Genomic DNA, 22,583 nt, shown 5'->3' on the forward strand with positions numbered 1-22,583 from the left:
GATTAAAATTAAGTATTCAACTCAAGAATCCAAAAATAAAATATAAAATGAACCTAAGGAAAACAGGATAAGAGAATATAAAAATTAATGAACAAAGAAAAATCATTAAAAATAGTCCAAGGCAGGTTGCTTGAAAAGATGAAAAGACATATCTCTATGAAGGCTAATCAATAAAAAATAGACACATATATATAATACAAAGAATGAAAAAAGGAATATAAGCATAAACACAACTAAAGTATTTTTAGGTATTAATGATTACTATGTACAACTGTGCGGCAATAAATTTGAAAATCCTAATGAAATAGATGTTTTCCTTAAAAAAAATAAATTGAGCAAGCCTTTATGGCCTAGTGGTTGAAGTGCAGCACTCTCACCACTTCGGCGGCCCGGGTTTCCTTCGCAGTCGCAGAACCATACCACCCATCTATCAGTTGCCACATGGCAGCCTAGAACTACAACAATTAACAACTAGGATATACAACTATGTACTGGAGTTTTGGGGAGGGGAAAAAAAAAGGAAGATTGGCAACAGATGCTAGCTCAGCATCAATCTTTCCCTACAATCAATCAATCAAAATTTTTTTTAAAAAAAGAGTAAAAATAAGAATTGCCAAAAGTGACTCAAGATGTATCTTAATTATGTTGAGTCTGAATGAAGCGAGACAAAAAGTACATACCACATGATTGAATGCATATGAAGCTCTAGAACAGCCTAAACTAATCTATAGTGAAAGAAATCAGACTGGTGGTTGTTAGGACATGGGCAGGGAGGAATGATTGCAACAGGATATAAGAGAAGTTTCAGGCATGATGGAAAGGATCTATATCTTGATTCGAGTGGTGATTATCAGCTATCTAACTTTATCAAAACTCTTGTAATCATAGACTTAAAATATGTGCATTTTATCATATGTACATCACATCTCAAGAAAGCCGAAAATACTAAGTATGATAAACACCTCAATTTTTATCATATTTTTTCATAAGTCATCAACTCCAAAATGTCCATCAATAAGAAAATTACAAGTATGATACAAATTTGTATTGACATGAAAAGATATTCCTAATATTTTACTAAGAGAAAAAAAAGATCACTATAAAAGACATACGATCTTATTTTTATTAATGCATAATATGATTTCAATTTACATGCATATGTTCACAGAGTAAAGTGTGGAAGGCATAACAAAGTGAGTAAGTTACGGTTCGAGATGGGAGACTTTAGGGAGATTTAATGCTTTTACGTAGCCATTTTAAAATAACAAACAGGTATTACTTATAAAATAAATAATAAATATTTGAAAAAATTAAAAAATTAAGTGAGATTACCTTTAGTCAGCCCACCACATTTTTATTACCTTACCAGTGTCATAGACATTATTTTAAGATCAACAAACAGTGATTGTTGTAAGATCAATGACAACCATAATCTAATATTTCCTGACAGCTTAAAATAATTTAGAAAACAATCTAAGTTTTGAAAAAACAGCAGAAATCCAAAACAGAAAAGCTCAGAGATGGACCTAAGAGCTAGAGAAGAGCTGGATATGAAATAAAAACTGACAGATTTCAGGAAAAAATCAGAAAAGAAAAACTATTTCAGAATTAAAGACTAAAGTAGAAAGAACAAAAAAGTGAACAGATCTTGTGAAAAACACGGTAAGGGAAACAAATGATAAAAACACAGAAGTGAAAAAAATATGACATAAAAGATTTCAGAGGAAGTGATAGGCATATGCATATGGCATACGTATATGCAGAGAAGATCTAATATATAGAGAAGAATGGAGTCCCTGAAGAAGAAAAACAAGCTTTGGAACAAAGTAAACATTTAAAACTATAATTAAAGAAAATTTTCTGAAATAGAAGAAAACGAAGTTACAGAACAGTCAAAACTAAGATATACACTAATGAAACCATGGACTTTCAAGATAAGGAAAAACATCCTTTAGGTATCCAGGTGAAAAAATTCCAATTCACTTATATGAGAGAGAAACCACATTAGCATCAGAATTCTCACCCGGAACATCAAGAAAATATGGTCAAGGATTTCATATTCAGCCAAATTGCCCTTCAAGTATAAACATCACAATTAGAAACATACAAAAACTCAGGAAATATTGTTCCCTCCTAAGGAATCTCCTAGACAACACATTTCAGACAATCACAAAATGATCTGAGAAGCTCCGATTCAAAGAAAATATGGGAGAACTGAAAGACTAAACAAATCCAGATCATGAAATTCTTTCCCAAGGAATCTCCTGCTTCAGACAATCAAAAATTATTTGAGAAGCTTCAACATAAGAATAACATGGGGGAATGGAAGAACTGACAAATACAGAAGTTTCCATGGAACACCACATACAGTTTCTGCAACAAATCAATGACACGAAAAAAAGGAGGGGGTGACTTAAGACATGTAACAACCAAAGGTACTATATGAACTCTGTTTTGATACCGATTCGAAAAAATGAACTATAACAAGATATTTTTAAACAATCAAGAAAACTGATTATGGATTAGTTATTAGATGTACTAAGGAATTTTTAAGTATGAAAATTACACATACAAAATGTCTGAATTTTTTAGAGATACATAATGAATTACACGGGTGTAAAGTGATACAGTTGGGATTCTTAGTACAGAAGGACAAAACAAAAAGTGATGAAGCAAACATGCAAAAAACTTCTTAACTGCTGAATCTGGATCATACGTATATGGGAGTTTATTGCATGTTTGAAATTTTTCACAATAAATTAAACACATACAACTAGAGGTATATCATCCAGATAACAGAGAGGCAAACTAGACAACCATAGAAAGACAACTACTCATCAGTCTCTCGTTTTCTCTCTCACACACAATGCAGAGAATAGACATACAGAAAGACACACAGGAGGAAAAACTGAGAGACAGGTAGTCTTACTACGGAAAGAAAAAAGGACCCAAAAATAGACAATTCTCCTATCTAGCAGGAGCAGATCTTCCTAAATTGAAAACACTAAACTATAGACACGAGCTGAGGGACAGAAAAGGAGAAAGCAACAGACTGACTTGGAAGTCATTTTGCAAACGTACCACGCAGTATCTGTGCTTTTTGGGCAAATCACTGAACCTGCCTGAGCTTCCGTTCTTCAGTAATAGAAAGGGGATACAGATGTCCTAATGTACCTCACGGTCACTATGGTGACCGAAGGAGACCATACAGGAAAAAGTGCTTTGTACACTGTAAGCACGACGTAAATGTAAAAGAATTAAGTCATGAGGTGTTTGTTATCTCTTGCTCAGACATATTTCAATTACTTAAAGTAAAATAAACATTAACTACACATAGCACCTTCTAATTCTTATTTTCTAGGTTAATATCATCACTGAATCACAACTTAATATCTAATGTTATACTCACTACTCCTGTGTAATAGCGCAGTCCAACTACATGACCTCTCAGAGTGCCAAATAAAACTGAATCTAGCTCTTCATCGCTGGTTAGGAAGTCATCTGGAGGAATAATATCTTGGAATTCAAAACGGGGAAAGAAAGTTGGATATGAGAGGCGTGGAACATTTCCATGGACTCCATATTGGACAGTCTGCAAGTACTTCCAAACAGGATCTCTACGGAAAAAAAAAAAAAAAGGAAAAAAGGGCAGAGTAAAACCATACAATATTTACCCAAATATTTCTCAAAGACCATACCACATTTATAGGCCAACTGTTTTCTCACACTTTATTTCAAATCAAACAAATCAAACCTTATGTGGGAATGAATCGCACTATAAAGATAACAGGGGCAGGAACGGGGAGGGGGACGTTTCCAGGAGCCCCCCTCTCCAGTAACGCCTCTTCTACCCAGCGGGATTCAACAAGGAAACCCCAATAAGGGTTCACATCTGTGTCCTAGCGATGCCCATCGATTTAAACAAACGTCGCGACGTCTGTAACTTGAATCACACGCCAAAACTGCGCTAGAGACGGAGCTCTGGGAGACCCGCGAGGACGGAACTCCCAACCCCGCGAAGCCGGGCCACCGCACAGGTAAGGCGGCCAGCACCCACGGCTCAACGCCCTCCGCGCAGCACCCTCGGTCCATTCGCGCCTCCGCACCGCGGGCCGCGGCGGTCGGCCCCACGCGTCGCCCTCGCGCCGGCTGCGGGCACCTCAGGGCCCCCACGGAGGACCGTTTCAGGCCGGCATGCAAACGGCTCGGACCCTGAGGGGCGGGGGAAGTGGGCCGGGGCGTCGGCAAGTTTCCGCTCCCCTCGCAACACAGCATCTCCCCGGCGTCTCGGCCGTCCGCCGCGCCCGCGCCCCGGCTCCCCGCACCCCGTCCGCGGCGCGCTCCCGGGGCCAGGGCTGCCCCGGCCTCTCCGCGGACGCCCACGCCGGCGCTCGGCCATCTGGGGGTCGTCGCAGCAGCCCCAGCCCGCGCCCCTGACAGAGAGCCGTCTCCCCAGGGCCCGGCCCCCGACGCCGCGGAGCCTCCGCCAGCCCACTCCGCGCTTCGTCCTCCCGCGGCCACGAGCCACCAGCAGGACGGACACCAGCTGCACCAGTCGCACCCGGGCCGCGAAGGGAACGCGGGGAAGGTCAGGTTCATGAGGGGACGCCGCCGGGCCGTTACCCTCGGCGCCCCACCCCCGCCCCCTTCACCTCTTGAACATCCAGGAGGACATGGCGCTGACTCGGTGACGAGAGCAACGCTGCGGCGCCCGCGACCGTTCTCGAGCCTCTTCGATACGCCTCTTCGCAGGCGAAAATCCGGGGCCCGGTTCGGGGTGCCGGAGCAGGAGCGCACCAGCGGGAAGCGAGACGCCGCGAGCCCAGTCAGACGTCGACGCCGTCTCCTTCTAGCAACAATCTGAGAGACCAGCGGCGCTTTGTGACTGGCACGGGGGACGTCCAATCGCGAGGAGGGACCGACGGAGACGAACCAATCAGAGCACTGGAGGGAGGGCAACTCCGCCCCGCGCAGCGATTCAAAGACCGTGGGGGGTCCCGGCTGCACGGGCGGTTCCATCCGGGTTCTTCCCCGCCCCCAAGGCGGGCGCGCGGGAAAGCCACGCGACCGCGGGAGCCAGGCTGCCGCGCGCGCGGCGTCCGCGTGTTCTGTGTAATTCGCCGCCTCGAACAGAGGGAGATGGCTGCCCCTTCCGCTGCTTCCCGGAGCCCTAAGCCTCGGCCCCGTTCTTCAGGCCCTGCCTCCTCCCGCCTCATTTTCTCCTCATCTAATGTGACGTGTAATAGGGTCTCCCACCGAGTTACGAGCCCTCAGCCAGCAGCGAGTTGGTGGCCCTCATTGCCCGTGGTGAAGCCCGGGAAGATGGCGTCAAAAGACTCATTTCGCTAGCGGATCCCTGAGCCACGCCGAGTTCAGAACAGCTGACTTGGCGTTTAGACTGATGGACTCCCCGCTCCCTCTCTTTTTTTGAAGGAAATTTTTCATTTCTAGTAAAGCCATAAAGTAAAAGCAAAGCCGGGCTGCGCCCAGGGCTCGGGAAACCGTCCAGAGAGAATGGCGGGATGGAGGACAGGCGGCTGCGGCTACTCGCGACGGTGACGCTGGCCGCAGAGAGGCGGCCGTGAAGGGTTTCCAGGAGACATTTATTCATTGTCTTCGACCGTCACGATCTGTACACGTGAACCCGCAGTGGAATGAGAAGCCGAATTTGCAGCCATTTATTACTTCATGGCGCTAAGCAGCGGGAAAACGACGAGGAAGATGAAGATAGTGGCATTTCAAATTATTTTAATTATTTGACTTACGGAAGTATTATGAGGCAAATGGCAATGTAGTTCAATTTTTGGTGTGCCAGATTCTAAATAAGTTCTCGGAAAATATGCCAGAAAATGCCCAGATTGAAAATGTTTCGTGTAAAAAATTAATGAGCAAGCTATGCTCCTTGCACTGAAAGATAAAATTCCAAATGTGAAATTATACATACACCTGACTCTTTCAAGACTTAACACCTATGACTAATGACTGTCCCTTGGTTAAAAATTGCAGATTGAATGAAGTAAAAATTTGCTATTTAGGGGCGGGCCTGGTGGCGCAGCGGTTAGGTGCTCCGCTGGCCTGGGGTTCACCGGATCCCGGGTGCCTACACGGCACCACTTGGCAAGCCATGCTGTGGGAGGCGTCCCACATATAAAGTAGAGGAAGATGGGCATAACACAGATGTTAGCTCAGGGCCAGTCTTCCTCAGCAAAAGGAGGAGGATTGGCAGTAGTTAGCTCAGGGCTAATCTTCCTCAAAAAAAAAAAAAAACTTGCTATTTAAAGTCAACATTTTTGTCCATGTTGTCACTATTTTACATCTCAGAACCAGCAGTTGACTTTGAAAGCATTCACTTCATCATTATTTTTATTTTAAAAAATGAACTGCAACTTGCACTACTGTGATTCAAATGTTACAAGTTACAAATTCATAACTATCTCACTAGATAATGTTTTCTGAGAAATGAACATTTTTAACTGAAAAAGAGAATGGGAACTGTACAGTGGCTGTGTCTTGGACCCAAGTATAAGGAGGACAGTGGCGCAAAGAGGATAGTGAGGAAGATAAGGGCCAGATTACATAGAAATTTATGGTCTATGGTAGAGTTTGTATTTCATTTTAAATGCACTAGAGAGCTATTAAATGTTTCAAGCAGGAGAACGACAATCCAAATTAGGCTTTGAAAAATTCACTCTGGCAGCACTGTGGAGGATGGATTATAGAGAAGAACAGCAGCAGAGAGACTGATTAGTTGATAATTAGGATGACCGTGTCCAGCTAAGAGGTGATAGTCACTTAAAATGGGGAGGTGATGAAGCCTAGAGGACCAACAGGGTGTACTGATGGATGTGGATGTGGGTGCTGAGGGAGAGTAGGGAATAAAAAATTCCTCAGCCACCCACTTCCCAGTTACAAATACACTTTCTCATCCCCCCTTTATGCAAATTAATCAAGCGGATCCCCTGTTTGATGCTTTGAACAAGAAATCAAAGGATGGCAATTGTGGCTCTATAATCTGTCCCCTACCTCCCACTCTTGTCACCTCCCAACCCACCTTGCCTATAATGGCCTTCACTAACTTCCCCAAAAGTTATGAATATATTTTATACATAACTATAAAGCCATTCTAACACCCAACAAAATTAATAATAAATCAATCCTGGGTGTCTTCTAATAACTAGTTCATAATAGAATTTTCACAATTGTCTCAAAAAATGATCTTTTATTTGTTAACAAAATAGAATTTTGAAGCCCTTGGTAAAGAAAATAACTTTAAGAATCTAAATTTCCAAAAGTCTGGCTTCAACACAAAAAACTTCCAAGTTTGTGCCATGACTAGTAGATTCTGGAAGACTATTTGATGTTGTAAAAGCTTGTTTGTGTGCTTCATTCCTCCAAAATGAGGTAGAGACAAAGTTTAGTGGAAGAGGAGAATTTTCAGGAATGACACAGGATAGTTCACAGAGTAAATCTCTAAGTGGATCTTAGGGAAAGGGCCCGGAATGCCATCACCCTAGGCCAAGCACCACAGGGGGAGGGATGATACATAGCCTAGCAAAGTTTCTGGAGATCTCATAAGAAAGCTATGCCTCATTTTCCAGAGAGAAGCCTGAAGATTCTGCAGATCTTAGAGCCTCAGACACCAGAAACGTTCCAGGGCAGTACGAGTTAAGGCTAGCAAAGTGGCTCTGTTATGGGGCCCGAGGGCAAACTTTTGATATCCTACGAGAGTACCCAGCGAGTCTCCAGCACTCTGAAGACTGGAGGCCTTTGCAAGATGATGGTTCTAGCAAGCATAAGTAGGAGGCTGGTGCCGAAAGAAGAGGTGGGACGAGTTATGTCAGCAGTGGGCGCCTGCAGAAGAGGGAGTCCAAACATAAGCCTCCTAAAGGGTAAGAGAAAGGGGACTGAATTTGAAACATGCGTTTAATTGACTTCAAATCTATTTCAACCTTTTTTTTTTTAAGATTGGCACCTGAGCTAACATCTGTTGCCAATCCTTTTTTTTCTTCTTCTTCTTCTCCCCAAAGCCCCCCAGTAAATAGTTGTATATTCTAGTTGTGCTACGTGGGACCGCCTCAGCATGGCTTGATGAGCAGTGCTGGGTCTACGCACAGGATCCAAACCGGTGAAACCCTGGGCTGGCAAAGCAGAGCGTGTGAACTTCACCACCCGGCCACAGGGCCAGCCCTGACTTTAAATATTAAAATAACTGGGGGCTGGCCCTGTGGCCAAGTGGTTAAGTTTGTGTGCTCCACTTCGGCAGCCCAGGGTTTCACTGGTTCAAATCCTGGGCACAGACATGGCAGTGCTCATCCAGCCATGCTGAGGCATCATCCCACATGCCACAACTATAAGGACCCACAACTAAAAATACACAACTATGTACTGGGTGGTTTGGGAAAGAAAAAGGGAAAAGTAAAATCTTAAAAAAATAATAAATAAATAAAATGACTGAACTACCTGGAAGTGACTAAATTACTTCCCATTAGGCAAACTGAAGGCTTAAGACAAATTAAGTTCAATAAAAAAAAAATAAAGATTTATCTTTGCAAATGGAGTTAGTGATTGAAATTAATACCCCCTATACATCCATATACACACAACTGTCAATGAATTTACGCCTAGATTTTTATAACAGATATCTCTAGCTGGTTGAATTAGGGGATTTTCATTTTCTTCTTTTTGTTTATATGCATGTAAAATGTTCCTGTATTGAACATATATTGCTTTTCCATTATAAGAAAATAACAAAAGCTATGAACTAAATTGTAGTAAAGAAATTTTGAAGTTTTTCAACTTTCTGGGTTTTTTGGGGTTTTTAAAGATTTTATTTTTCCTTTTTCTCTCCAAAACCCCCCAATTCATAGTTGTATATTTTTAGTTGTGGGCCTTTCTAGTTGTGGCATGTGGGATGCCACCCCAGCATGGCCTGATGAGCGGTGAGGATGCGAACCGGAGAAACCCCTGGCCGCCGACGCGGAGCACACGAACCCAACCACTCAGCCATGGTGCCGGCCCCCAACTTTCTGTTTTTAATTAATTTTAGACTTACCCAAAAGTTGCAAAATTATTACAAAAAGTTCCCTCATATCTCTTACCCCATTTACTTTAACAACATATATAATCATGGTACAATTATCAAAATCAGGAAATTGACATTGATCTAATGCTACTTTTGAACCATTTTTTAAAATAAAGACAAGGCAGAGGAAATGATAGAAAATAAAATCTTTTGTGACTTAGTTATTTACAACTGAATTTTCTTACACTTAATCAGGGCCCCTACAGATTCCGGGGCAGATTGCTGGGTACAACAACAGCTGATAGGGCAGAGGAAGTGATGTAAAATGAACATCAAGTAAAATTCTTAAGTAATATAATGAAATCAAGAGCTTGCCTTGAAGTAAGCACTCAATAAATAGTCTTATTCTCAAGACTATTATTGTTGTAATAGGGTGATCATCTAATGAGTCCTCTAGCACTTAACAAGGATTACAGTTGATTAAGGCTGTTTTCCTGGTGCTCATCAGCAAGGTTAGTCCCAAATACCAGAGTAACACTGTTTCCAGAAGCCAGTCGTTTTCCCAGTTGCATGTCCTTGAAACAGACTGAATTGTTTTATCAAGAGCCAGGAGACACTCCCATCCTAACTCCCACTCTGAGAAACCCGTGGTGTTCCGGATTACAGAGGCCTTTCCCAGGAGATAACTGTTTCCTCCTCCTTTAGGCCTCGGCTCACTAAGTGCTCCTACGTGGCAGAACACCAGAGTTGCTGAAGCATCAGGCCTGCCGGGGATCTGTCCCCTCCTTCACTGCCTGCCCAGGATCCTTTTCCCAGCTTCAGGAAAACTCCACTCTGGGCTATGGAATTATTTAAGGTTCTTGTCATGGCCATGGCCAAAGTTCTTCTTATTTTAATGAATACTGCAAAGATTGGTGAATATTTTTCTGCCTCCTTTATGGCTAGGAAATTAAAATACCAAAACTTCAACTCTAAATGCAATTTTGATGTTATCAAAAACGCCATTTCTTTTAATGTGGGAAAGTATATTGTATTAGCAAATCAGTTTCTAGTCATCACAATTCACCAAACTATTGCATCTTACATCCAGACCTATTTAACCATAAAATTAATATTTAACTTGTCATTTCAAATAGTCCTTTAGAAAGTCTAAAAGAACTCTGCAAAAAATCAAACACGTTTCTCAAATTGAAAACAAAAAGAAAGCATTCGAAGAGATTTTTTAGAGGAATTTAATCTTCTAATCTAATAGAATTAGAAATTCCAAGAAACTCAAGTTCATAAACAGATGAGGATTCAGGGTCAGAAGATAATAATATTCTGCTTGAATTGCTAATTTTGTACTATTTACAAATAAAATTTTCATTTTTCAAATATTTTTAAGCAAGGTGTAGGGTCAAAGAGAAATAAGGTAAGATGAACATTAAAGTATTGATGACCTAGGTTATACTAAAGTCAACACAGCTGCCTCCAAATATTCAGAAAGTTGAGCACATCAGGAAACATCAATAGTTGGCTACATTATAAATTTGTGAAAAAGAAAGACAAAGTCAAGACATACATTTTTACCCATAAAATTAATATAGATTTTTTTAAAAGAATGAGAAACACAGCTAGCCTAGTATTTTAAGAGGGACTCTTTCAGATATTTCTGGTAAGAGATAAATCACTATACACTTGTTTAAAAATGACTATTTATTTGAAAGAAAACTTGAATTTAGGAAAGAAGTGGCAATAACTGGTACTTTTTTGAAGAAGAAGAAGAAGATTAGCCCTGATCTAACTACTGCAATTCTCCTCTTTTTTTGCTGAGGAAGATTGGCCCTGAGCTAACATCCATGCCCATCTTCCTCTACTTTATACATGGGATGCCTACCACAGTATGGCGTGCCAAGTGGTGCCATGTCTGCACCCAGGATCCGAACTGGCGAACCCCAGGCCAACGAGAAGCGGAACGTGCAAACTTAACCGATGTGCCACTGGGCCGGCCCCTGGTACATATATTTAAACATTTTTTTTACAAAATACCAAAGAGAATAGTTCTCAATCTTTTACTAAGAATCCCTTTATTTTTGAAAGATTGTTTAAAACCTAATTAGCTTATTCAAGTTTTTTTTTTTTAAGATTTTATTTTTTTCCTTTTTCTCCCCAAAGCCCCCCAGTACACAGTTGTATATTCTTCATTGTGGGTCCTTCTAGTTGTGGCATGTGGGACGCTGCCTCAGCGTGGTTTGATGAGCAGTGCCATGTCCGCGCCCAGGATTTGAACTAACGAAACACTGGGCCGCCTGCAGCGGAGCATGCGAACTTAACCACTTGGCCACGGGGCCAGCCCCCTTATTCAAGTTTTTAATCAAGACTTTCTAATTACCTTTAACAAACTTGAAGTTATATATTTTGAGTCAATATAATTTTTAAAGGCTTTGTCAAACCTATATATTTTGATTAAGGGGATATGTTTAATTTTTTTTTTATGCTGAAAATATGTATATAAATATTTTTACCTTTGCCAGGAGTTCCTGGCCTCAGGCTGGGAATTACAGAGGTTTATGTGCCAGGCACTGTACCTACACATACAAACAAAAAACAAATAGTACATGGCCACTAAGTAAGTATAAAAGATAAGTAATAGACAATCTCTAAATATACAAAAGAAAATAATGCATGTCTTACATGGGCTTATAAATCAGCAAGGTACACAAAAAGAGATACAAGTCACTAAACTGCAAGAGAGATTAACAAAATTGGGTAACAGATAAAATATTGTGCTCTGGGCTAGAGAAATGGTGTTCAGAGGCTTGATGGACTAGTTAGCAGCTAAGCCGAAGGGGAATGATGAGTGGATTTCAAGGGGTATATTGTAAGGGGATCTTCAAAGCCGGAGAAAAAGGCACCAAGTCACAGAGAAGCAGCCCATTCAAAAGATGATGGAGTGTTTGAGTAAAAGAATGTCTAATATGAGACTGTATAAAACAGAGAAATGAAAATCTCATCCAACTAACGCTAGAAAAAATGCAGTTATGGGGCGGCCCCGTGGCCAAGTGGTTAAGTTCGCGCGCTCTGCTTCGGCAGCCCAGGGTTTTGCCAGTTCGGATCCCGGGCGTGGACATGACAGTGCTGATCAAGCCATGTTGAGGCGACGTCCCACATGCCACAACTAGAAGGACTCACAACTAAAAATACACAACTATGTACTGGGGGGCTTTGGGGAGAAAAAGGAAAAAAAATAAAATCTTTAAGTTATGTATTTCTCAATATCAATTCAGTATAGAATCTGAAGTGGCCTATGAAAATAACAAGAGGGTAAATATTTTCCTAAACACTAAGGCTTGACATGCTTTTTGTTGAGGTTAATAAGCCAAGGGGTTGCCCTGCTATCTTCCACTCACCCCAGGAGTCCTTTGCAATCAATGCCACACTTAGCAAGTGCAATATTATGATTTATAAGAAATATATATGACAAGTATATATTTGGTCTTCCTTCACATTCCTGGCTCAGAGCTCCCAAAACCCATGGAATTTCCTAAGTATTGAGGGTGATAAATGTGTTTTTTGTTATGTTAGTGAAGGTGACTTTAGGACCACACTGAAGGGTGGGGGCTGGTTGCTAAGAAAACCAGCAAATATGTTCAGAGGATTGGAACTTTCAGTCCCACCCCCTGATTTCTTGGGGGGGGGGGGCGGGGGGGGCACTTGAGGTTGAATTAATTGCCAATAGCCAATGACTTAGTCAATCATGAGTATGTAATGAACCCTCCATAAAACCCCAAAAGGACAGCTTGCATTGCCCTTTTTTTCCCAGAGGGCTTCCACGAGCCACCGTTCCTGGCCCCAAGCTCCACAAGGACAGAAGCTCCTTTGTTCAGGACCTTGCCCTATGTATCTCTTCATCTGGCTGTTGATCCTTTAATATCCTTTGTAATAAACTAGTAATCTAATGAGTAAACAGGTTTTCTTGAGTTCTGTGAGCCATTCTAGTAAATCAATCAAACCCAAGAAGGGGGTCAGTACAGATAACAATCTGGACTTGCGACTGGCATCGTGGCGGTCCTGCAACCTCCAGTTTGTAGCTGGTTGGTCAGAAGTACAGACAAAAACCTGGGTTTTTGACTGGCATCTGAAGTGGGTGACAGTGTTGTGGGATGGAGCTCTTTACCTGTGGAATCTGATTCATCTCTGAGTAGAGAGTCAGAATTGAGTTGAATTCTCAGATACCCTGCTGGCATCTGAGAATGCTTGTTGGTGGAGGGGGTGGGGGGGAAGCCTTCATATGCACATTAGGATTAGGTACAAGAACCCTTTGCAGCAAGAATCTTCCTTAATGGATGTTGTCTCTGCCCAAAACAAACTAAAACTAAAACAATAGAAAACAAAACAAACAAAAAACCCAAAACAGAACTAAAAGAGACCATCATAGCAAGCTGTAACCCCTCATAACTGACCTGGGCCCCAACATATTTCCTCTCCTATCCCCCAGCCCCCACATTAAACACCGCACAAACAATAAAATAAAAGTCCACACTAACCTAAAAATCCTACTGTAATAATGCTGAGGATCAAGGCTGTCCCAGGGAGAGAAGCTCAAGATGTCTTGCCCTACATCCTGATCTATATCGTCCTGGGGGGGGGGGGGGGGGGGTGTAGGTAAAGCATACACGGCCTGACTTAATCCAATCTGATTTCTATCTAAAGTTATATGCCCACCCAATAACCAGACCCCACCTGCACTGATACCATTTTAACAATTTTTTTCATGAGCTTTCCTCTGTCTTGTAAAGAAATAACTCACATACCTCTGCTTTATAAATTTAGCTCTAACCCTCAACCCATTGCAGCTCTCCCTGCCCACATGGATCCTGTCCCCATGCCTGAAGCTCTTTACTGCCCATGGGTCCTGTCCCCATGCTACTCCATGCTATCCTCTGAATAAAAGAGCACTATTGCCAGACCTTGAGAGTCCAAGAAATCTTTCTTTCGACTCCTAGACTAACCAAGCCCGCATCAATACTACCACATAACTAGAGTGTTGTTATCCTCCTCTATCTACTTACAAGCTATCCTCATTCAGAGAGCCAGGGAAGCATTACAAATACCACTGCTCTAGATTTCTATCCTGAGGTAGTTGAAAGTCCCAAAACAAACACAACAAAATTACATATTTTTCTTCATCATCACTGAGGATTAATTATTCCAAAAGGTCTACAGTGTAAATCCTCATTTCCTGATTCTCAGAGTAATGTTCTCCCTCAGATCATACAATTTAATCTAACTGAAAATATACACCAAGGTTAAAAGACACAAAAATCAAAAGAAAGAAATGCAAAAAGAAAAGGAATTTATAAGTGGTGTCACACTAAGGGACTAAGCTAAAAACACAAAAATTTACTTGTTTTACTAAAACTATAGGCATTTTATTTATTTATTTATTTATTTATTTATTTATTTTTTGGTGAGGAAGATTGGCCCTGAGCTAACATATGTGCCAATCTTCCTCTATTTTGTATGTGGGATGCTGCCCACATACTTGATGAGCATGGCTTGATGAGCAATGCGTAGGTCCACACCAGAGATCTGAACCCACGAACCCTGGACCACCAAAGCGGAGCACACAAACTTAACCACTACACCACTGGGCCAGCCCCATAAAACTATAGGCATTTTAGAAAATACCTGAGAAATTAACAGCTTATAAAAATAGGGCAGAAATTTTAGGCAGGAGTAGAAAACTAAAATCATGTCATATTTTGCCAATATCTTACAAAATGTCACGTCCTCAAAAATAATCTCTCATGCAACTGCTCTTACACTGAATCATACACAACATAATTTTCAAGCCAACTCACTTTGCTTTTTTCCTCATGCTTGCTTCAAAGTTGTCCCTGGAGGACAAAATCATTCTCAGTTAAGAACCATCACCAGGCTGGCCCGGTGGCACAGCGGTTAAGTTTGGACGTTCTGCTTCTCGGCGGCCTGGGGTTCACCGGTTCGGATCCCAGGTGCGGACATGGCACCGCTTGGCAAGCCATGCTGCGGTAGGCGTCCCACATATAAAGTAAAGGAAGATGGCATGGATGTTAGCTCAGGGCCAGTCTTCCTCAGCAAAAAGAGGAGGATTGGCAACAGTTAGCTCAGGGCTAATCTTCCACAGGAAAAAAAAAAAGAACCATCACCTAACAGTTGCACCTACACATGACTCTAAGTACTGCACATATGCTGATCGCTTCCAGGTACGTATCTCTAATCCTGACTGCTTCTGCGGGCTCCAGACTCAGGTAATAGATATCTTAACCTTACAAATCTAAAACAGGACTCTTAATTCCCACCTCTCCCCTTCCTCAATGTACGTATTCTTCTGGTTTCCCCCATTTCAGTAAGCAGCATGCCAAAAAACTTGTAGTCATCCTTGAGTCTCTCTCACATCACACATCTTATCCCTCCTACTAGCTCTACCTCCAAAAGATACCACAAATACCTAATTCTCTCCATCTTTACTGTTATCACACTGTCCAGCCACCACCATTTCTTTTTTTTTTTTGAGGAAGATTAGCCCTGAGCTAACATCTGCTGCCAATCCTCCTCTTTTTGCTGAGGAAGACTGGCCCTGAGGTAACATCCATGCCCATCTTCCTCTACCTTATGTGTGGGATGCCTACCACAGCATGGCATGCCAAGCGGTGCCATGTCCGCACCCAGGATCCGAACCAGCAAACCCCAGGCCACTGAGACGCGGAACATGAGAACTTAACCACTGTGCCATTGGGCCAGCCCCACCACCACCATTTCTCACCTGAACTTTAATATTGCAATAGTCTGACTGTACTGCTTCCTTCTGTTTTCCTCATCCAACCCTACTCCTAGTTCCATTCTTCAGCAGCTAGAAGAGATCTTTTCACTTATGTATTTATTTACTTATTTATGTATTTATTTGTGAGGAAGATTGGCCCTGAGCTAACATCTGTGCCAATCTTCCTCTATTTTGTATGTTGGATGCCGCCACAGCATGTCTTGACAAGCAGTGCTAGGTCCATGCCTGGGATCCGAACCTGTGAACCACAAGACACCAAAGCAGAGTGCAGGAACTTAACCACTACACCACTGAGCCAGCCCTGTATTTTTTCTTCTGAAGATGGAGGCAGGAAAACCTGAGAATACCAGGCTAAAAGAAGAAGTAAGAAGAACACTTAGCCTATCCAAAAAATATTAAATCAGAGGCATAGTGGATGGTTAATGTGTAACTCTTCTAGGATTTATCAAAATTAAGGAGGTCTTTTCTCTCCAGGCAAGACCATACTTTAATTTCCCCCTCAGGCCTCTTTATTTTACTGCATTTGCTAAGATAGCACTGAATACTGTTTGTATTCAATTTTTCATTCACTTTTTGGAAATTATTTATTGGTTACCTATGTGACAGAGCCTTCTACTAGACACTGAAGGTGTCAAGTAGCTGACAAGCTTATACGTGTAGGTCACAGTACTGTCAGACTGATTCAACTCCCATCTGCTTGTTAAAGGAACATACATTGGGCTGCCCTATTGATCAGTCACTAGGAAGAAGGCCACTTCAGAAGAATAAGCTGCTAGGGCTATAAGGGCCTCTCAAGCGTTAGCTATATAGGAGGTTCTGCTGAATGATAGCCCCCCTCTCTCCACTGCCCAATACAGACTCTGTCTGTCCTGATTCTCGTAAGGAAGCAGCTTGGACCCCTAGGATAGGTCTGAGAAATTAACAGTAACAAACACTTTCTCTATTTGGGAAGATTTTCTCCAGGTGTGGAAGTCCCTCAGGCTACTTAAACCCTCATACAATCCCCAGGGAAAGACCATCCCTCTACCAGCCTCTCCTCCAAGCCCTGCTGCAGGCCCCCTTCTGTTACCCCACACATGGGAGCCAGTCCAGAGGGAGTATGTTACTGGAGACTTAGGGCTTCTTCTGAAATGGACGTCTCCTCTTCTCTGCTCAACTTGAGGTCTCCTCTGTACTTTTCTCTAATTTTGATTGGAATACAACCATTAGTCTAGTTCTCAGTTCTCTCTCCCTGTGGGCAAACTAGCTCCCATTTATCTTCGTCCTGCCAAGGACACGTGCTACAAGCCCTGTGGAGCCTCTCCTCAGCCTGGCCAAGAATCCACCTAACAGGGAAGGCCCTTACCTGCAGGCTCAGCCTGGCACTGGCTGTGGCCCCATCCTGCCTCTGGCAGAGCCCCAGAAGAAGAGTGTTTTTGTTTCCCTGCCACTTCTCAGTCTGCTCCTCAACAACACAGTATGTATGCTGACAGTTCAGGGTTAGATGGGGGCCCTGAATGTTTGTTAATTTCTCCACCATAATCTCCATCTGATTAAATCAACACAAGTGAACCCTGATTATAGCCCCACCCAATTCCATATTTGCATTTTCAAAGCCTGAAAGATGTTATTTCAACCATTCTCTCTACTGTTTAACCTGTCATGCTGGGTTCCTCTCTTCTAGGAAGGAATCTCTTATCTCCAGGTGCTATCATCCATGGACAGATACACTAGAAATCCTTCATTATTTCAGGGTCATGCTTAAAGTGTCACAACCTCATTACAAGATCCCTCCGTAGGCAGCTGCCTTTTGGAAACTAAACCAAAAGAGGTTAAATTACTTATTCAAGCGCATAGAGTGAAAAGGAACAGACCTAGCGGTGTGTAAGGAGAAGGGTAAGGAGCTTAGATCCCAGGTCAGGGACCTAGCTAATTCTGTGCCCACACATGAGCAGTTGTGTCGATGTTTGTGTCCGTTTATCAGTACACTGCAAATTATGAGTCCACATGCACATGTTGTATAAATGGCTAGGAAATCTTCGGTTTATTTTTAGAGTGAGATAATTCACAAATAGGGTCATCATTGTTTAAGAGTGTTCGAGTGCACGTCTGAATTTCCCTATGTGCGAATGGAGGCCCAAAGTAATCCATCATCCCTCATAAAACCAATAACCATTCCTTTTCTAGCCTAGCTCCGAAATATATCTCATTGCCATAATATCATCTCCTATCCATCTCCACTGTCTGATTCTAGTCCAGACCACCATCATTTCTTACCCCGAATTCCTGACTCCAACTTCAACCCCTCCTCCAATCGGCTTCACAATGGAGTCGAGTTTTGGCAAAATCCGCTTCAGAGCAGGTAAGGCCTCTCCTTAGAGCTCTAAGGTCTCCACATTCCCCTAGCGACAACGTCCGCGTTCTAAGCTTGCTTTGTGATCCTTCTCCCCATCCCCACCTTGCTCCCCCTCCCCACAAAATGGCGAAGTCCTACTGATTAATTCCGCTCTGCTCTTTGGCCCTACGTGCGAGCCCTCCGCCAGCGACCTCCTGCCCATGGATCCCCCAGGTTTCCCCTCAACACTCAGTCGCTCTGGGAAACCTTCCCACTCGCGCGCTTTCGCTCAACGCAGCAATTAAAACACGTGCCGTTCCACCCATGCTCTTCTGTCAGTTTGCTTGTTAGCCCCTTCCAGACGGTGAGCTCTGGAAGGAAGAAACCCTATCCTGCAGGAAAGTCACACAGAGCCTCGACTAAGAGGCAGATGGAAAAGCAACAGCCGCACCCGCCCGCGCGCCTCAGGCTGCACCGACCCAAGCCTCCGGGGCCGCCCGAGACCACTTCGCGCGAGATCAGGCACCGGCTTCCGAGGGCCGGCGCGCGCGCGGGGTTGGGCGTCCGCATCCGGGGCCCGAAAACTACTCTTCCCGGAATCCTCTGGGAACACGTCCTCCCCGTTCGGGGCTGCATTTCCCCGAAAGCCCCGCAGGGCTTCTCTCAGGATTTGGGAGGTTTTCTTTCACCGGGAACGCAGAAGGCGGGGTTATCCCGAACGTCCCTCTGCCGCGGGAACCGAGGCAGTCCCTAGCTTCCCCGGGATGGCGTCTGCGAAGCCTCGTTTCGACTGGTCACAGGTTACGGTGTCAGAAGTTCGGAGAAATGGAGATTTTGGGGGGAGTGGAAGGCGCGGGGATCCCACAGCTGCACCCGACCCCGCCCTGTGCCGAGCAGAGGCAGGTGACCAGGTGGCCTGGGGCTCCTCAGCCCCCAGGTCTTCTCCAACTCACGTTGGCCGGGCAGGTTCCTTGGTCCCGAGAGGTCCCAGTGTCCTGGGAGTCACGCCGTGGTGGCCACCGGGCATCTGCTGCGGAAGGCGAGGTAGCGGCCGTGGAGCCGCTGGCCGTTCTCCGTCTTGGTCTCCAGGAAGGCTGCCTAAATGGGGCCCCAGACTCCCCTTCTCCCTTGTTCCTGATCTTTAGTCCTCAAATTTCGCTCCATCTCTGCTTCAGGGACTCAACTCCGCCAGTCTATGTTCAAGGATCCACCCCACCCCCTAATCCCCAAATCTTCAGCCTCTACCGTCCAACACTGATATCCTAGCTGCTTCGTTCAGACCCTACAATCCCATACTTCTCCCTTGTAGGCGGGCATCATCCATTGTTACGTCATATTGAGAGTCACACTTCTAGTGCCCCGTTACTGCTGAGGCTACAGGGTAGCCGGGGGCTTTCAGAAGCCTGCGTGGAGAGGACAGTTCTGTACTTGGGCCCCAGTTTCCTCTCTTGATATGAAGCACCTTGGATTCAGGACAGAGAGAAGAGGTGTGTCTAGACGGATGGTCTAGGCAACACCTTTCATTGGACCTTATTCTCTTCATTTGCAAAATGGAGACAGTTGTCTTTAACCAGAAGGCCCAGTCAGTCAGATTTCTGTAGCCAGCAGGGTAACTCTTGCCTTCTACCCCACAGGAGAAATCAAAACTGTAGGGCGTAGAGGAGAGAGACCACCACTCCTCTCTAGATCCTTCTGGCTAGGGTCAGTTACCATGACTGTGTTTGGCAGTTGCAGGAATTAAGGTCATGTTTAAGAGGCAGAAATAGAACCCAGAAACTATTGATGCACACTGGTGTTGCTCATAATGGGAAGTGAAGATACGGCCACTCTGGGGGAGGAAGCCCTTGCAAAGAAGGGGAGCTTGGGGTACTGGGGAAGTTTCAGTTCCACTGCTATCAGGGATTCCTATGTGATCCTGGTCGACTTAGTCTCCAGGCCTTAGTTTCCCTTTCTAGATAATATGTGTGTATGGTGGAGGGGCATAGGGCTGGGCCAGAGTGGTCATTGACATCTTTTTCCTGTGTTAAGAGCACTCCTGCACCAAGAAAATTAGACCATTTTAGGTTCTAATAACACCACCAGAGGTCACTATTGACTGACTATTTGTCTTAAGAGCAATTTAGGTAGCGTACAACTTGAGAACAGCCCTGTTACTCTCATGGTTTTTATACACATTACTTAGAAAAGTCAAACAATGTCCCAGGTAAAGGCTCTGATTTATTCAGCACCCTAAACACAGAAGGAGGAGTCTGTTAAGCCAGTGGTTCCCAAACTTTGTTGCATATGGGAAACTTTGAAAGGTACTGATGCCTGACCTGTCTCCAGACATTCTGAGTAAGGGGTGCAATGTGGGCATCGGTACTTTTAAATGCTCCCCAGTGATTCTAATGTGCTGCAAAATTTGGGAACCACAGTCTTAAGCCCTCCTTTCAGTTTTAAGACAGGATTGTGCACTTGATCTAAACTTTATGTGTATCAACTTCATGGGAGAAAAGCAGGAGTCCTCAGGGAAGCATTTCTAGGAACGAGCTTGATGCAGCTCCAACTGGAGACAATAATGCCCCTCTGTGCCATTTAAAGATTTTATTTTTTTCTCCCAAAGCCCCCCGGTACATAGTTGTGTATTTCTAGTTGTGGGTCCTTCTAGTTGTAGGCATGTGGGATGCCACCTCAGCACGGCTTGATGAGTGGCACCATGTCTGCACCCAGGACTTGAACCGGTGAAACCCCGGGCCACCGAAGCAGAGCATTTCCATCTGTCTTACCAGGGTCCCAGTAAGTATTTATCAAAAAGGAAAAGAAAGGAAGAAAGAAGGAAAGAAGGAAGAAGGAAAAGGGGGAAAAGGTTTTTTCTGTTAAATGTATTATTTTATTTTTTGTGAGGAAGATTAGCCCTGAGCTAACATCTGCTGCCAATCCTCCTCTTTTTGCTGAGGAAGATTGGCCCTGAGCTAATATCCCTGCCTATCATCCTCTATTTTTTATATGTGGGACCCCTGCCACAGCATGGCTTGATAAGCCGTGCGTAGGTCTGCACCCAGGATCTGAACCGGCAACCCCAGGGCTGCTGAACCGGACCGCACCAACTTAACCGCTACACCACTGGGCAGGCCCCTAAAGATATTATTACTATTGTGGAACAGGTCCAAATTTCCTTAGTCTGGGACTGAGTGAAGAGGTGCTTTTCTGAACATCATACCTCCGGGGTGGAATTCTGAAGCACTATGATTTGGGCTTTCCCTTTGGCTTGGGCTGGTATCCTCTTCTAAGGGGCAAGCTCTCCATTTCACACCCGTTGCTTCACTAGCACACTGGCTTGTATGTCGTAGTATCAAAGATTCATCAGGTGCTTTTAGAGATGGATGACACCTTCGAGGTCATCTTGCTCACTCCCTTCAGCCTGCAGAAGTGGAAGATCACAGTGAGTTGTGAAGCTGGGATGAGAATGCGGGTCACCTTGGCTATCAGCTCAGTGCTCTTGGCACTCTTCCAAATTCAATGAATGTTTGTTAATTTGTGCACTGATTTAATGTCAAAATGACACATATTGTCGTTGGTATATTATACATATGGAAGCTTAAAACTATTTCATGAGATAGTTACCATTGTAAGTAATTTTTGGCTTTAATAAGGTTTCAGATTCATCCAGCCAAAGAGTTTAGTGAATGGGTCTCAAAGTTTCGTTTGCAGATCAGCAGCATTAACAAAACCTAGGAATTTGTTATAAATACAGTTTCTCTGACTCCACCCTAGAATTATTGTATCGGAAACTATGGGGGTGAGGCACAGCAAAATGTGTTTTAATAAGCCCTCCAGGAGATTCTGATGCTCACTCAGGTTTTTGAAGTGTGGTTTAGTGTGAAGTGTCTGTTTATTTCTTTGGTTTAAGAAATATATAACTACAGGGGGCCGGCCCCGTGGCCGAGTGGTTAAGTTTGTGTGCTCCGCTTCGGTGGCCCAGGGTTTGGATCCTGGGTGCGGACATGGCACCGATCATTAGGCCATGTTGACGCAGCGTCCCACATGCCACAACTAGAAGGACTACAACTGAAATATACAACTATGTACTGGGGGGGGGGGGGTTGGGGAGAAAAAAAGCAGGAAAAAAAAAAGAAGATTGGCAACAGTTGTTAGCTCAGGTGCCAATCTTTAAAAAAAAAGAAATATATAACTACAGTCATGCATCACTTAACGATGGGGACATGTTCTGAGAAATATGTCTGGCGATTCTGTCACTGTGCGAACATGATGGAGCGTACTTACACAAATCTAGATGGTATCAGCTACTACACACCTAGGCTACATGGTACTAATCTTGTGGGACCACTGTCATATATGCAGTACGTCGTTGACCAAAATGTCGTTATGTGGCACATAGCTGTATAATAAAAAGATTCATTTGAAAGATTTTCTATAACAGGATTTTAAAAAAATCAGATATC

At 43.7% G+C, this 22,583-nt stretch overlaps 1 protein-coding gene across 12 annotated transcripts in view; it reads right to left on the minus strand.

Moving 5' to 3' along the window:
• The window catches only part of HLTF (helicase like transcription factor), a 68,972-nt gene extending 49,501 nt beyond the window's left edge, over positions 1–19,471 (minus strand). For 6 of the 12 annotated variants that reach the window (XM_070238287.1, XM_070238288.1, XM_023621077.2 and 3 more), the window contains exons 1-2: positions 4,653–5,112; positions 3,410–3,617 (exon numbers count right to left, since the gene is read on the minus strand). In XM_070238287.1, coding sequence (XP_070094388.1) covers positions 3,410–3,617; positions 4,653–4,675 — 231 coding nt within the window. In that variant the 5' untranslated portion in view covers positions 4,676–5,112. Of the gene's footprint in view, positions 1–3,409; positions 3,618–4,652; positions 5,113–19,094 lie in introns of those variants that run through there. The other 6 variants (XM_070238283.1, XM_070238284.1, XM_023621075.2 and 3 more) reach the window with 2 other exon arrangements.
• Between the last annotated feature and the right edge of the window lie 3,112 nt (positions 19,472–22,583).

Source organism: Equus caballus, chromosome 16, assembly GCF_041296265.1.
Source record: "Equus caballus isolate H_3958 breed thoroughbred chromosome 16, TB-T2T, whole genome shotgun sequence".
Lineage (NCBI taxonomy): Eukaryota > Metazoa > Chordata > Mammalia > Perissodactyla > Equidae > Equus > Equus caballus.